At 37.1% G+C, this 13,703-nt stretch overlaps 3 protein-coding genes across 6 annotated transcripts in view; all 3 read right to left on the bottom strand.

Annotated features, from left to right (window-relative positions):
* LOC107046055 (titin homolog) lies at positions 1 to 5,450 on the bottom strand. Its single transcript, XM_015268524.2, has 6 exons — positions 4,691 to 5,450; positions 4,537 to 4,598; positions 4,261 to 4,315; positions 2,975 to 4,186; positions 2,699 to 2,889; positions 1 to 2,385 (listed from the first exon to the last, which is right to left on the bottom strand). The coding sequence occupies exons 4-6, from the start codon at positions 3,038 to 3,040 to the stop codon at positions 72 to 74; spliced, it is 2,571 nt and encodes an 856-aa protein (XP_015124010.1). The 5' UTR covers positions 3,041 to 4,186; positions 4,261 to 4,315; positions 4,537 to 4,598; positions 4,691 to 5,450; the 3' UTR covers positions 1 to 71.
* Positions 5,451 to 5,613: 163 nt separating this feature from the next.
* LOC107046052 lies at positions 5,614 to 7,000 on the bottom strand. Of its 2 annotated transcripts, none has more exons than XM_015268519.2 (4): positions 6,183 to 7,000; positions 6,022 to 6,095; positions 5,905 to 5,935; positions 5,614 to 5,825 (listed from the first exon to the last, which is right to left on the bottom strand). In XM_015268519.2, exons 1-4 carry the CDS (start codon positions 6,735 to 6,737, stop codon positions 5,679 to 5,681), a joined length of 807 nt encoding a protein of 268 aa, XP_015124005.1. In that variant the 5' UTR covers positions 6,738 to 7,000; the 3' UTR covers positions 5,614 to 5,678. The 2 variants fall into 2 exon arrangements, with proteins under 2 accessions (XP_015124005.1, XP_015124004.1); XM_015268518.2 differs by having other exon boundaries at positions 5,905 to 5,959; positions 6,183 to 6,999.
* An 85-nt stretch (positions 7,001 to 7,085) lies between these two features.
* The window catches only part of LOC107046050, a 24,104-nt gene continuing 17,486 nt past the window's right edge, over positions 7,086 to 13,703 (bottom strand). The window contains exons 10-12 of one of the 3 annotated variants that reach the window (XM_015268507.1): positions 12,583 to 12,912; positions 10,428 to 10,694; positions 7,086 to 10,101 (exon numbers count right to left, since the gene is read on the bottom strand). In XM_015268507.1, the coding sequence (XP_015123993.1) occupies positions 8,852 to 10,101; positions 10,428 to 10,694; positions 12,583 to 12,912 (1,847 nt within the window). In that variant the 3' untranslated portion in view covers positions 7,086 to 8,851. Of the gene's footprint in view, positions 10,102 to 10,414; positions 10,695 to 12,582; positions 12,913 to 13,703 lie in introns of all 3 variants that reach the window. The other 2 variants (XM_015268509.2, XM_015268508.1) reach the window with 2 other exon arrangements.

The following is a 13,703-nucleotide window of genomic DNA, read 5'->3' as shown; positions in this document are numbered from 1 at the left end:
TTTTTTTTTTTTTTTTTTTTTCGTAGAAAAACCATCCAAATATCGAAAGCTCCTCATTTCAATTCAATGCGCTACTGATTTTCGTCGGTATTCTTCTCGCTCACTACGACCGTCATGGAAGTAGAAATGTCGGTTAATCTAACTTTTCTCCTTCTAGCTACAACTATTATTCTATCTGTTTTTGCGCCACTGTTCTCTTTCTCCTTTGGTACAGATTTCTGCAAATGAGGCTCGTTTGGTTTCAACGGTTTGGTTTTCGGCAGCGAGTCGATTTCTTGGAGAATCGCCCGCGGGGTTTGAAGTGCCTCTAACAACTTGGGGCATGATTTCGATATTTTCTCGATGCTATCATTTTCCGTTGCAGGGGATGTGGATCCGAAAATAGTCGATTGTGGCGCATCGTCTTTTGGTGAAGTTTTTACATCATCAAATATAGCCTCTGGTATTTGATCTGCACTGGCATCTGTGGGCACCCCAACAATTTCGGATTTCTTTGTTATACCATTCGGTATCAAGTCGTCGAGTGAATGGGAAACATTGTGAGCAGTATCTGGCATTTTTCTTTCCACTTCATTATCAGAAATAGCAGCTGTCTCTGCGTTCAAAGCTGACTCGCAAACCTCCTCATCGGAAGAATCCCCGAGGATACTGGTGAGATGCACTGACTCATCCGAAGTGTCTTTCTTTGAGATCGCTGAAATTATTTCAACGTTCGCTTTCCGATCTTGACTAGTTATTTGTTTACTATCACTGACAATTCCCAATTGATTACTTGATAATGATTGTAATTTCTCATTCTTTATTCGGGTCTGCTCTTGGAAAAATTCTCGATCGTTACTTTGCAGCTTCTCAATAAACAATTCAATATTCTCAATCTTCTCCTCTCTCAGAGAGTCATCCAAGTTGTGAGGTTCTACTCCATTCACCTCGGGATGCAACTGATCATCTTTCGAAGGTGACAGTTTAATTTTATTGGTTGTGGATGCACGTGCTGGGTCTGGAGACTCGCGACACGGACTGTCGGGTATCTCCCCCTCTTCTATATCATCCCTATCGATCGGCATCTTGTCCTTTGCAACGATTTCCTCCGATTCTTTGGGTGGTTCAGTTTTTATTTTTTCATCAGACGAATTTCGTCTTCTTCGTTCAGTGGACGGAGACTTTGATCTTTCACTTTTAGTCCTGTCCACATCTCTTTGACCATTCACATTGAGCCTCAATCGACTTGGATGTTTCGAATCATTAATTTCACTTTTACTGACATGATTGTTTTTCGACACCTCTCGCGATCTTCTCAGTCTATTATTTCTCCTAGCATCAGCACCACTGTGAGTCCTTTTTCTCATCTCATCTTGAATTTTGCAATCTACTCTGCCATCATTTCTTCTATCCAACCTGCGTCGCAAGTCCATTCTTTTCACAGGCGGAGTCACGTCTTTTCGGACCGGTCGTTTTGAATTTCGTGATTTCTCTCCTCTTCTCTCCCCATATCTATCATCACTTGCTTTTCTACTAGAGCGGTATTTACCTTTCTCACTATCGTGTCCACGCGGTGGAGTTTTACTTCGCCCCCTAGTATCTTTTCTCCTATCTAATGAAGAGTGAGGGTCTCTCCTGTCTCTCCTCTCTCTGCTCTTTGATCTACTCCTAGAACAACTGCTTCCTGGTGTTTTCTGGTGGCGAGAATTGTCGTGCGTATTTGGTTTGCCAGGGCAATAGTACTCCGCCTTGATCTTCATCCTCTTCCTATATACAGATTTCGCTGTTGCTGTCGCTGTCGAATTTTTATATCTATCTACGTCTGGAGATTGATCTCTTCGACTCTCACTATTGTCGAATTTTCTCCTCTTATTCTCATGACTATCCCTCGGCCTGGAATAATCCTGTTCCTCTGATTTTTCAACACTATCTGAACCTCTCTTTCGTGAATTTTCAGCCAGTCTCTGGAGGGTTAACGGAATAAGTCGATACTTGTTCTCCTTGTCCTCTTTATTTTGAACTGTGTCAATATTTTCGAGGACTTCTGGAGCTTTATCAGTCCCAATGTCTTCGGATTGTTGTGCCTGCTCTTCTCGGACGTTCTCAGAAGCTTCTGCTTCCTCTCGAGATTCCTGCTCGATTTTTCTCTTCAGTCTCTCTCCGAAAACTGTCAATGGAAGATTCTCCGGTTGATAAAGATTCTCGGCATCATCGAAATCCTCATCGTTTGTGATGAGTGGGCTCTGGTACTCAGTTTCTTCTTTGTTGATTGTATTGTTAACTTCTTCTTTCTTAATTTCGGTGCAAGTGGATTCATCTTTTGGGGGTAAGGAGATTACTGAAGGTCTCGGGATCCTTTTTGGAATGCGGAAATTGGTGTTGCGTCGAAAAGCTGCATTGTCAAGCCTAAAAAAAAAAGAGTGACTAGTTGTAATTGGAAATTCAGAATGGGAGTTGATTCATTCAAATCGTACCATTTCACACAAAATGGTCTCTCTTATTTAGTTATTTTTAACAAAATTAATTTGCAAATTTCTGCAACGGGCCATCGCCCGAGCATTTTCAGCCAAGTATTTACATTTTATGGATATAATAGTTGATGATAACAGAATGAAATTAAATTTTTTTATTTTCGCGGCTGCGAATAGAAAAAAATTTGAGATAATTCTTTCAAGATTGAAACGGTTTATTTTATTTAACATCATTAAATTCAACTCACTGCTGACGAAGATCCGTGATCATTCGATCTTTTCTTGCAATTTCCACCTTTGCCGTTTTATGCAGAGACGATATGTTAGCCTCCAGAGATTTGGAGTATTTAGTTATCCTCTCTAATTCACTACTGAGCTCTTCAATTTTTTTCTGCAACTCGGCATTCTCCTGTTGCAACTCTCTGGTCACTTGAGGTGTCTGGAAACAATGAAAAATAATTCACTACTTGTCCAATTCCTAGTTCCCGCGAAAACTGGTATAACCTCAAATTTTGGTTCCTTACAATTTCCAATTTGTCTTCATCCAAGTGGTCCAAATCTCCGTAAATGTCTATCTCTTCCTCCATCATTTGGGCTTTATTTTCACGTATTTGGACGGTTCTCTGGTGAATTCCAACTTTTTTCTACTGTTTTTTAGACTCCATGACTGGGCCATCGAGTTGGAATCTGTCGCACTGCATGCTGCAGCGCAGTGCAGCTGCTAGGTGAACGGTCGAAATATACAAAGCTATTATTGCAAATAAAATTTCAGGGTCACGTATGACTGAACTTGATAAACATAGTTGTAATTTATTTTAACTATAAAACATTTTGGAGTGCACGGACATGTGGCTAGCAGGTAAATAATAAATTTCCGGATGAAACCAATTCCAATCGTTTGGGAACAATTTGGGATACACTTCTCGTTTTTTGCATCTTTTTTTTCTTCGTCGTTCGTTATTCATCACTTTTTTTTACAGTTCATCGTTAATGTGGAGGATATGTGCTGTAATAATCCTCATAGACATCCATTCATTGAAAATATTTATTTATAATTCTATGGTAAAGCATATCGGTCAGCTAGAAGGCGATATAATCGCCAGGTAAGAAACGGAGTATTTTTTTTATCGACGAATGGTGTATAAACATGCTTTCACAAAAGCATCACACAGGCAACACACGTCTTGTTTTCCCGCGAAAATGATATGTACTCGAACGACTCAACAGAACACACACCTGGCCATTGCAGTTGTCTTGCTCTCTACTGAAAAAATTTTGAATTGGGAAAAAATTAATTAAAAAATAAATATTAATTCCCAAACTATAATATTTCATTAAACTATCCCAAATGATTGGATTTCAAAAAGTTGTTTTTACTGGAGAATGGTAATTTAGGAGTTGATATTTCACATTTCAAATACGGCAAATATCAGTGAAAAATTATCACACCGTGCAATGTTTCAGAGAATAGTCTTCGTCTTTAATAAATGTAGAAAGAAGTACAATGCAGTTGTTTTAGAGTTTTGGGTGCAAAAAAAATTGTTTGCTGCAGTGAATCAGCCATGGTTTTTTTTTTCAAGTTGAAGAGTAAAATATGTTTAAATGGACTGAAGAAGCCTCTGTTTCTTCTTCTTTTGTTCCAATCGCATCAAGGAACGAAAATGTTTATCTGATCTCACCCAGTATACTGGTGATTGTCTTCCATTATTCTGAGGAACGTCTCGAAGAGGTTCATTCTAAGAAACAAAAATCAGTAATGTTAATTCATCCACAAAGGGAGGCTTTTGAGAAGCACATCGAAAATTTTTACCTTGGCACAAGAATTTGCGTTCTCATCAGTTTCTCCATTCGTACAACTCCTCTTTCTGAAGAGAAACGAATTGATTAATTAATCGTTTTTGATGATAGTATCTAATTACACGAAACCCGGGACATGAAATTTCCGAGTTAATTTTTTTTCGGCACTTGAATTCGTCGCAGAAGTTAACCAGAAAGTAGCATAATCTTCTTGAGAATTTAATAGAATTTTTTGGGGAAAGTGCCAGATTTTTCTCTTGAATTTTCGCATACGTGAAATATTTCTTACCTCCTAGTTTGCTGATCTCTTACGGAGTTACCGTTGCGATGAGTTGACGAATCCTCGGACTTCTGGAATGCAATCAATAAAATGACGCGTCTTTCCAATTCCCTTCACTAATTGAAAAAAAAAAAGTTTGATTTTTGAGATATGAACATGTTACCTCTGCATCACAAGACGTTTTTGTTTCAGTGTTCTCTTTATTCTTAACTCTGGATTGCCACCACTTCATGGCAATGTTACGATAGGCCCAGTACATGTATCTCTCACATTTATTATTTGACTTATAGTCAATGTAGATGCCAAGATGATTGCGCGCTGCTTCTTGAATTACTGACGTTGTAATCATCGTCGGAAGTTTCCCAGTGCTATTAATTTTCAACAATTCACTTCGATTCTCATCGAAGAACTCAAAAGCTCTGGCCTGAGTGTCCTCTCTCGGTGTTTGCAAGGCGAGCATTCCATTCTCACCTTCTTCATTGAATCGCTGACAATCCTTGAGAATTTTCGCCTTGTATACATTGACAAGATAATTGAATTCAACAATTCTGTCCCTAATGTCTGTACCCTTGGAAGACATTGCCGACAGGCAGATGTGTGTAATCGTTTCGGGGATTTCTTCATTGCTCTCAAAAATACTTGTGAAGGAATTCAATACGATACATCGTATTAGACGACCGTACGTGTCCTGATTCGTTGTCATAAGCCTCATGTTTACATAGTTTTTAAATAATCCTTCACTTCACTTGAATTATTTTGGTAATTTATTTCGATGTTTTTGATGAGACGAAACAACAGTTTCCAACAAATTCATAACAAACCAACTGCCGGCGGAACGATGTTTACACCCCGGCTAGGCAGGTAAACACCACATTGGCCTGGGCCAGTCTGACCCGTCGAAGGGGGGAATAGAAATGCTATGAGTGGGGTGGAATGGAATGATTTGAGGACCCCACTCGAAGACGCCGTTTATATAGCTCTTGAAAACGGAAAGAAATTGTTTTGGTCCTTTGAATTAGCCAGGTTGCCGTTTACGTAGAGCTATTGAAGGTTTAGGAGATGTTATTGAAGTGAATGAGACCGTTATAAAGTTTGTGACGATTTTTATTGTTTCCTACAATAAAGACATTCTAATATTGCCAGGTTTTTCATTAAGTTGAACTTGGACGTTTCGTGATTGTAATAGTTAGAGAGGGACGATCGTGTGCAATAATCTGGTACTCGCCGGTGTCGATTGCGGCGTTTGTTTGGATATCTTCCATACCAATGTTTCGAGAACTCATCGTCGTGGGGTCATTCTATGAAAGGCATGAGAATAATGTTATGAAATTTAGGAGGATGAGTGAAATTTCTTTTTGGAGATAATAGAATGGTTACCTCATGAATATCATAATTTTGATTATGCCTCCTGAAATTTTGCAATATTCGTTTTCTGAAAAAATGAATAAAAAGGAAAATCATGGAAATCTTTCTATCGACAAAAATGATTATTACTTGAGAGGCAGTTTGCTGAATATTTCAGATTGCTCTGGCTCCTTAACATATACAGGAGATGGCCAGATAGAATTCTGAAATGTCAAAGGAAAAAAATGGACAAATAAATTTTTTAAGACTGAAATTTGCAAATTATCAATGCAGAGTTGGAGATGAATTACCTGATGAATAGCATGAGGTACAACAGGTTCAACATTTTCCTCATACAAAACACGAGATCGCCACCATTTCTTGCCAATAGCCGTGTAAATAGAATAAATGTATCGGTTATAATAATCGGTCGAGTTATTTTCTAACTCAAGTTTGTTTGCACGGATTGCTGCCTGCTTGAGCACAACAAAGGAGACGGATTTCGGCAATTGGCCTCTTTTGTTCCTTCTCAGGATCAAATGACGTTTACTGTCGAGAAATGAAAAAATTTTGGCTTCCAAGTGTTTCCTCGGTGCGTCGAACACCAGAGTGTTGTTCAATGTGAATAGTTTACAGTTATTAAGAATGGTATCTCTGTATAATTCCACTTGGCACAAGAAATCGACGATTCGTTTGCCTTCATTGAGGGTAATAGTTTTGGCTGATGCATTTAGGCAGGTATTGATGACATGTATCGGAAGATCATCCCTCGAATCGAAGTACTCGAAGTAGGAATTTGAGACGATACATTTGATCAGGCGATTGTAGGGCTCATCTTTGGATAAAATTGCATCGAAATTCGGCATCGTTGTTCTGTACAATATTTCTTCGAGTATAAAGGTATATATATATATATTTACGTGTATGGCTGGCTAAACACGAATAATATCTATTTTTTTTTGTTTTTATAGTTGAACAATTGTTGACAAGGAACGTTTCGGCTTATATCACGACTGAAGTTTAACTGATGATTCGTCGTGAATTTCACAGCATCTAAACCGAATACTCACGCCTCATGAGTGGGGATAGTTTACCTTACTGACTGATCTGCAATCACTGTTCGCTCCGTTATCCAATGACAAAGGGACTGCTTCCGAGTGACACGGTGAAAAATTTACAAAGACACAGAAAAGGATGAAAAAAGATGGAAATCCTTCAAATTTAATATCGTATATTTGCGTTACTATATCCAAAAATGAAATTTTTTGGCAACAAAAGACTTTGACTTTCAATCAATTTTTTTAATTACGTTTATTAGTAATTAATCGTCACTTGTTGAGCTTGTTCAATAAAATTAACAGTTTATTTCGTAAAGTAATACATACACAAATACCAAAAAACAGTATTAGCGGACAAATAGCGCTGATATATAATAATTTATTCTCGATTCCCTTTACAACACCTTTTCACTCGCTTAGTCCATTTATCACTCAAATGAAAATGAATTATCGTAAATAGTAACGCTCGTTATATTTTATTACTCAATAAACAACTGCGGGTTAACGATTTCCGCATTATTACAATATCAATAATAAAAGATTTTCAATAACAAAGAACAAAATCAATGATCAAAGATGATAAATGGGAAGATGAGATTCAAAAATCACGCCGATTTTTGTTTGTTAAACAATAAACGGGAAATTATCATCATTAACTTTCATTCATCCTCGTATATACTCCCCAGCTGAGTGCATTTTGATGCGATTACATTTCTTTTAAAGATGTTTCATCTATGAAATCAACTCAACAACTATTTTTCACACATTGTTTTGGTGACTTGGGGATAATTTTGCGTTTAAATTTCTATTTTTTTTTTCTTCTTCTTCTTCAAAGAGATAGACAGATTAAATAGCTATACTATAAACTGATTCAACAATATTTTTCTATTGCTTCTTATGTGCAAAATAATAAAATTATTTACAAAAATTAGAACCCTGCTCGACGAAACGCATTAATTTCATTATGATTCGATTTGCATAACGTCATCTGTTTTGTTGTTGTAATGTTTAAACTAGAGGCGAACGACTGTAGATTCTTCGGTTTTTTTTTTAATGACTGATGGGTAATTTTCTGTTCCTAATTATCTTTACTCCTCTTTCGATAATAATTGGCAATATAATATATATACAAGAATAGAATCGCATTGTGTGGATGCATTGCTAGCGGTCAATGCGTTGGCACCGTTGTTAGTTTTTTTTTTTTTTAATAATGAATTGAGTATCTATACGCTCGAAGAATAGAAAATCTAGGTAGAAAGAGGATAGAGAATGCCATCGCATCATTTATAATTTACCGTAGATTTTCCCCTTTCATTTTCTTCATTATTCTCCGCTGAATTTTGATACTTTGCCGTTGCAAGTGAACGAGAAAAAGATGCACGTTTAATTCATCACTTTCCACACTTTTGGCACACTTTTTAGTATGTTTCGTATAAGCTTCATGGTCCAACGACAACAATGCAAATATATTATACGTATTCGTATTTTTCAAAAAGCACTTTCCAGTTTGATTTTTCTCTCAATTGAGATCCTTTACTTCCACCTTCCAACATGGAATTATTGAATAGAAAAAGAAAAAAGGGAATTGAATCAACAAAAGAATGAAACAAGTTTTTCAAATTATACTGATGGAGATAAATTGACACACAGTATGATGGAAAGAGAGAGGAGAGAGAGAGAGAGAGTGAATCAATCTTTTGATTTTCAGCGTTGGAACAATTGAGATTACTACGTTTTTCATAGAATTTTACCACTATTCAATTTAATAGGGGCTGAACTTGCGAAGATTGAGCTAACATTCGTTGAATTTCTCAATGAAAACTCATCTGAACTTACGTACGCTCGCGATAATTATTATCATTATTATAGTGAAAAAGGAAGGAAAGGAAAGGAAAATAGAATAATGTCTCGTAGATTTATAATCACTCCTGTTCAACACTAATGTCAACAGTCCTGACTCTCGATGAATCAGTAGGTAATAACTGCAGTCTCTCTGGCTCGGCATCGAGCATAATAATACACATAAAACTTTTACCAGACGCCTGATCACGTGGATAAATAGTAACTGGTGCAAATTTATCAACAGTCCCGTCTACATAAGAACATAATTTCGTATAAACCTGAGGAAAGTGTCGTCTTAGTGATACCCCACGCTGTCTCAGTTGCCTCTGAATGTTAGTGAATCCAATTTCCCGTGTTCGTCTTGTTGTATTTTGGCCCTGATTTTCAGGTAATGAAGTAAGTACCAGTGTCTCCGGCGAGTCCATTTCACGTGTTATTGCAGGATGATTGGATGGAGAAGATTGTAATGGAGCAGTTGGAGCAGTGGGAGCTGTGGAAGATGAAGATTGTGTCTGGTGTTTATTTTGTGATGGTGATATGAGCGAAGGAACGGTTCTCTGGGATGGATCCAGACGAATTTTACCGCATCTTGAGACGAGCTGACGCTCCCATCTGACCGCACCACTGGATGGCACCTCACTGACAACGCAAACCGCAACAAATAAGACCAGTCTTGTTTCCGGATTGTATGTCTTACATAAACGCATTATTTCGGCATAGAGTTCGGCTCCCATTTCACTAGTGAGTAGATCAGAGCAACGCACATAAGTCGGTTCACCGAGGTCTTTAAAGCCATTGCCGACAAATTGTTCAGCTGTCTCTGGACTGGTGAAGAAACATTTGACAGCACCTCGACCGTGAGCTGCATAACCACGTTTTGCCAGGGCAGATATATGCTTTATAGTAGCTGGATCCTCTTTGGCTGATGAGAGAACTTGTCTGCAAAGGGTCCCAGCTCGGTAATGAAGGCAAGTCCTTCGGTGGCGTGGCCAGTGTGCTCTTCTGCATTCTTTTGAACAATAAAGATAAGTGCAATTGTGACAACTCTTGTATATTCGCTTTGCTTCAGCCAGTGATGTACTGTTATTGCACTTGTGGTTGCGGCATTTAACGGGTTTGTCAGACACCCCTGGGGGAGGATTTTCCTGACCGCTGTCGAATGATACTCGACGATTACGCACATTTGATGAACTGCGGCAGGATAACCGGTGCGGTGGGACAATGTCACTGCCTTCGCTCTTTCGCCGCTGGACCAAACCACCCACGTTGTAGGATGAAACTCGGGGATCTGGACAACTGGTCGGAGACTCTGGGGCTCCCTTAACGCACTCTATCACATAAAAATTACCATGTCCCATTTTTATAATTTTTCCAATTTTGGTGATTTTTTTTTTTTTTTACACACAAAAACTTGAAAATATCAATAGAAATAATAAAAATGATGGTTAAATAAAGAGTGAAAATAATTGTGTTTGAAATTATATGCATACTGTTGAACATTTTTTTGCAGGTCAATACGATTGAGGATTGACGATCAATGAGCTACGATTAATGCAAATACAGTAAAGCGATTGTTGATTTTTTATATTTTGGTAAATTTTTGGTGATGGAGAAAAGTGAGGATCGTCAGAGCTGAAACTTACATAGTCCTCCTACCTTGGAGGTCTTGGCGCAGGTCACTGCAGCTTTTTCCTGTTTTAGTATTTGACTGACTACTGCTAGCACCTGTACGGTGATGGCGCATTGCCGATGATCCACTACCGGTTGTTATTGGCCCAGGACCCGGGCTTGGTGTACGCGATGCTGGCGGCAGTCCGAGCAATGAATCAAGTACATCCTCGAGTGTCGTTGAACCGGGACTGGGCTTATTGTGAAGAAGAGCTACTGCTGCCATCGCCTCATCATCCTCGCTCTGTCCCGATCCTAACGATTTCCCAAACGGTCAAATATCTCCCGTCATTAACCAAAAAATGCAATATTTTTCTTTTTTTCTTTTCCGAGCAATAATTTTCAAATTTTTAAAGCAACTTGAAGTTGATTATCTTTTTCATTCGCTGGCTCGTCGTCATCCTCCGAATCGTTGAAGAATTTTATTGACCTTTGCATTGCCGTTCATCAGTGTTAATGTGTGTTTCTTTTGAGAAATTTTGAAATTTGAAAAAAATCCTTCACAGAGATTCAATTTTTTTTTTCAGGATATTTTGAGTTTTTTTGACACTCCAGTGAATTTGTTTCACAGTTGCATGCTAATAGAATAGTGTGATAACATTTGTTTGAGTATTTCTCTAAACACACAGTCAACATTCAGTGTCTAATTAAATGGTAAATCTTCTTCTTCTACATGAGAAACGTGCACAGATTTAAATACATGAAATTATAAAAGTGGCTAATAATAATGAGCATGGAAACAACGGAAAATGATCACTTACCGTGTACATAATAGTTTCAAATATAATGCTAATAGTAACTGGTCATCTACAGCTAAATAAAAAAAAACATGAGCCAGAAGAAAATTAACCAAGGAGAGGAAACAAAAAATACAAACAATAATTTATTCTATCAAGATTACGAATTACTACAAAGATTGAACAAATAAGTACAGAATACTTGTTGTTTCTTTATCATTTAATAGAAGAGCACTCGTTTCACCTTTAATTATCATAGGATCGTTTGAGCATAACAATGGTAATTGTAAAATGCAGCTGATCGCAACAAGTGTAAGGTGTATAATTGTAAAGAAAACTGGCATTATTGCGTAAAAGCTCAAACGTTCCTCGATGTGTTTGAGAATAATTTTATGAATAACATTCACTTAAAGGCACTTCTGTTTCTGTAGCAATATATTGAGAAAAAAAAGAAGATAATTGGTGGATAATTTTCTCAATTCAATTTTAAAAATATAAGATATCTATCAGTATATGTACTTTATATGATTGATTGATGAGAGAAACAATAATACATGAAACTTAAAAATCATGGGAAACTTTCACAAGTAAACAATTATAGGCAAATATTGAACAACGAAAAAGTACACAAGCATTGGTGTGGCAAACAGATACAAAGACGATTATTATATTTTTTTTCATCGAAAAATATACTAATTAACAGATATAAGTAAAAATTATGTACGGCGAAAAAATAATCAGCTGGCAAGTGAGAATGGAAATTTAAAATTTGCTTTCGGTGTAAAAATTGGATGATTTGAGCTTTGGAATGAACTAAGAGTGACATGTGCAGCTTTTCTGCTTCTCAATTCTCTTTGACAACAAAAACAATATCATTGCTGATTCATGTGAAGACTGCAAGAGTATTCTATTCAATGCAAAAAATTGAAGTTTCAGTGTGGATTCACAAGTTTAGCATTGCTTGTGAAAAAAAAAAATGACTCGTTTACCCTTGATCTTTGACTTGTGATTGAGCTAGCGTCTTTCACGGCATACGTAATCCGCCATAAAAATTAAACATTTATTCAACGTTTGCACATCAATACTGGGCTATCGCTGATTACAGTGGTATTTCATTCAATTTAATAATGAAGTAAGATAATTGAAAATTACGCATTATCTTTATGTACAAAAGTTTTAATAATTAGTATTCCTATACATGTGTGCAATATTACACGATAGCCTTTGCATTCAAGCCCAATAAAGTGCCGACCATTGTCAGTCAATTTATAAGTTTTGTTTTTTTTTTCTTTCTTGATTCTCTTTGAATTTCGTTAATCTTAAAAATTACCAAAGGGAAAGGAAAAAAAAGAGAGAAAAAAAATGATAATTAAGGAGGTGGATCGACTAGGCGAGTAATAACTCACCACGATGATGTCGTTGTTGTTGAGTATATCGATGCTGCTTTTGTTGGTGATAATGACAAGTCGATGGTGATGGAGATGGACACAGACAAGTTGTACTCCTAGTTTGCTGATCGTGATCCCCTTTGTGGTGTCTCGGTTCGTCTCTAGTCGGTGTCAAGTCCAGATATAACCCGGATGTTGCCGAGTCCATGCAGCTGCACGATTCGGTTCCCACTGCATTACATCCTGTACAGCATTCGGTGTCAGTTGCCAAGCTCATGGGGGTTTCCGGGGAATCAACTCGTCGTGAACCAACAAATGAACTCTCCATCCAACACAGTTTTACGCTCCCTTCACAACATAAACATTGGTTTCATTAAATTATAGAATAATTTTCATTGTTTCAATGATCATGTGGAATCAAGATATACGTCAATTCATCTGTTATTTTCAAAATAAATTCTAGTTTTGTGAAAAGTCAACAAGATGAAGGAAAATTTTTTAATGGAAATTTTGTGCTTGAATTATCAATAATCTTGGATTCCACTTGATTTCAAACACTTTTCAATTCAAAAATCAAAAAGGAAAAACGAAGAAATTACTAATTGACATATCTCCCAATGAACGCTTCATTTTGTGGCATCAACAGTGTGATTTAGTTTTTGTTAGTTATCACCGCAGGCCCCAAATACATACTTAATTCAGGGTTTGTGTATTACTCTGAAATCAAGGTGATTGTTAACAGACAAAAGCCAAAAGCAAAAACGTAAAAGGATCAAACAAAAGACTTTTGATGCTCAGTTTAATAATTACAGTAATAGGAAGAGAAGTGGATGAGGAGAAAGACTAGACGAGAGAGAGAGAGAGAGAGAGAGAGAGAGAGAGAGAGAAAATAGGCATGAATGAAACGAAACAAAAAAAAATAAAACAAAATTACCTTTATTGTGGAGTATAATAGTGGTTGGCGATGGTGTGGTTGGTTGATTGTGGTGGGAATATTTTTTCTAGATACTTAAGAATCATTTTGTTATCATTATCATTAATAATATAATATAATGATTTCGTCGTGAGGAAGGCTTCTTTTTGTTGTTGGTTTCTTTTTTATACAGTGGTTTTTATTTGGGGATGTCTCGATGGGGGGG

This window comes from Diachasma alloeum, unplaced genomic scaffold, assembly GCF_001412515.2.
Source record: "Diachasma alloeum isolate Michigan unplaced genomic scaffold, Dall2.0 Dall_scaffold_01188, whole genome shotgun sequence".
Lineage (NCBI taxonomy): Eukaryota > Metazoa > Arthropoda > Insecta > Hymenoptera > Braconidae > Diachasma > Diachasma alloeum.
This window is presented reverse-complemented; position numbering and strand designations above follow the sequence as displayed.

What these genes read in the sequence shown, in the direction of transcription:
- LOC107046055 (XM_015268524.2), bottom strand. Translation starts at nt 3,040, where the DNA reads ATGATGGAGGAAGAGATAGACATTTACGGAGATTTGGACCACTTGGAT. An exon ending in ATGAAGACAAATTGGAAATT is followed by an intron (nt 2,890 to 2,974) that starts GTAAGGAACCAA and finishes CATTGTTTCCAG; the next exon opens with ACACCTCAAGTGACCAGAGA. An exon ending in ATCACGGATCTTCGTCAGCA is followed by an intron (nt 2,386 to 2,698) that starts GTGAGTTGAATT and finishes TTTTTTTTTTAG; the next exon opens with GCTTGACAATGCAGCTTTTC.
- LOC107046052 (XM_015268518.2), bottom strand. Translation starts at nt 6,737, where the DNA reads ATGCCGAATTTCGATGCAATTTTATCCAAAGATGAGCCCTACAATCGC. An exon ending in TACCTCATGCTATTCATCAG is followed by an intron (nt 6,096 to 6,182) that starts GTAATTCATCTC and finishes TTGACATTTCAG; the next exon opens with AATTCTATCTGGCCATCTCC. An exon ending in TTCAGCAAACTGCCTCTCAA is followed by an intron (nt 5,960 to 6,021) that starts GTAATAATCATT and finishes TCATTTTTTCAG; the next exon opens with AAAACGAATATTGCAAAATT.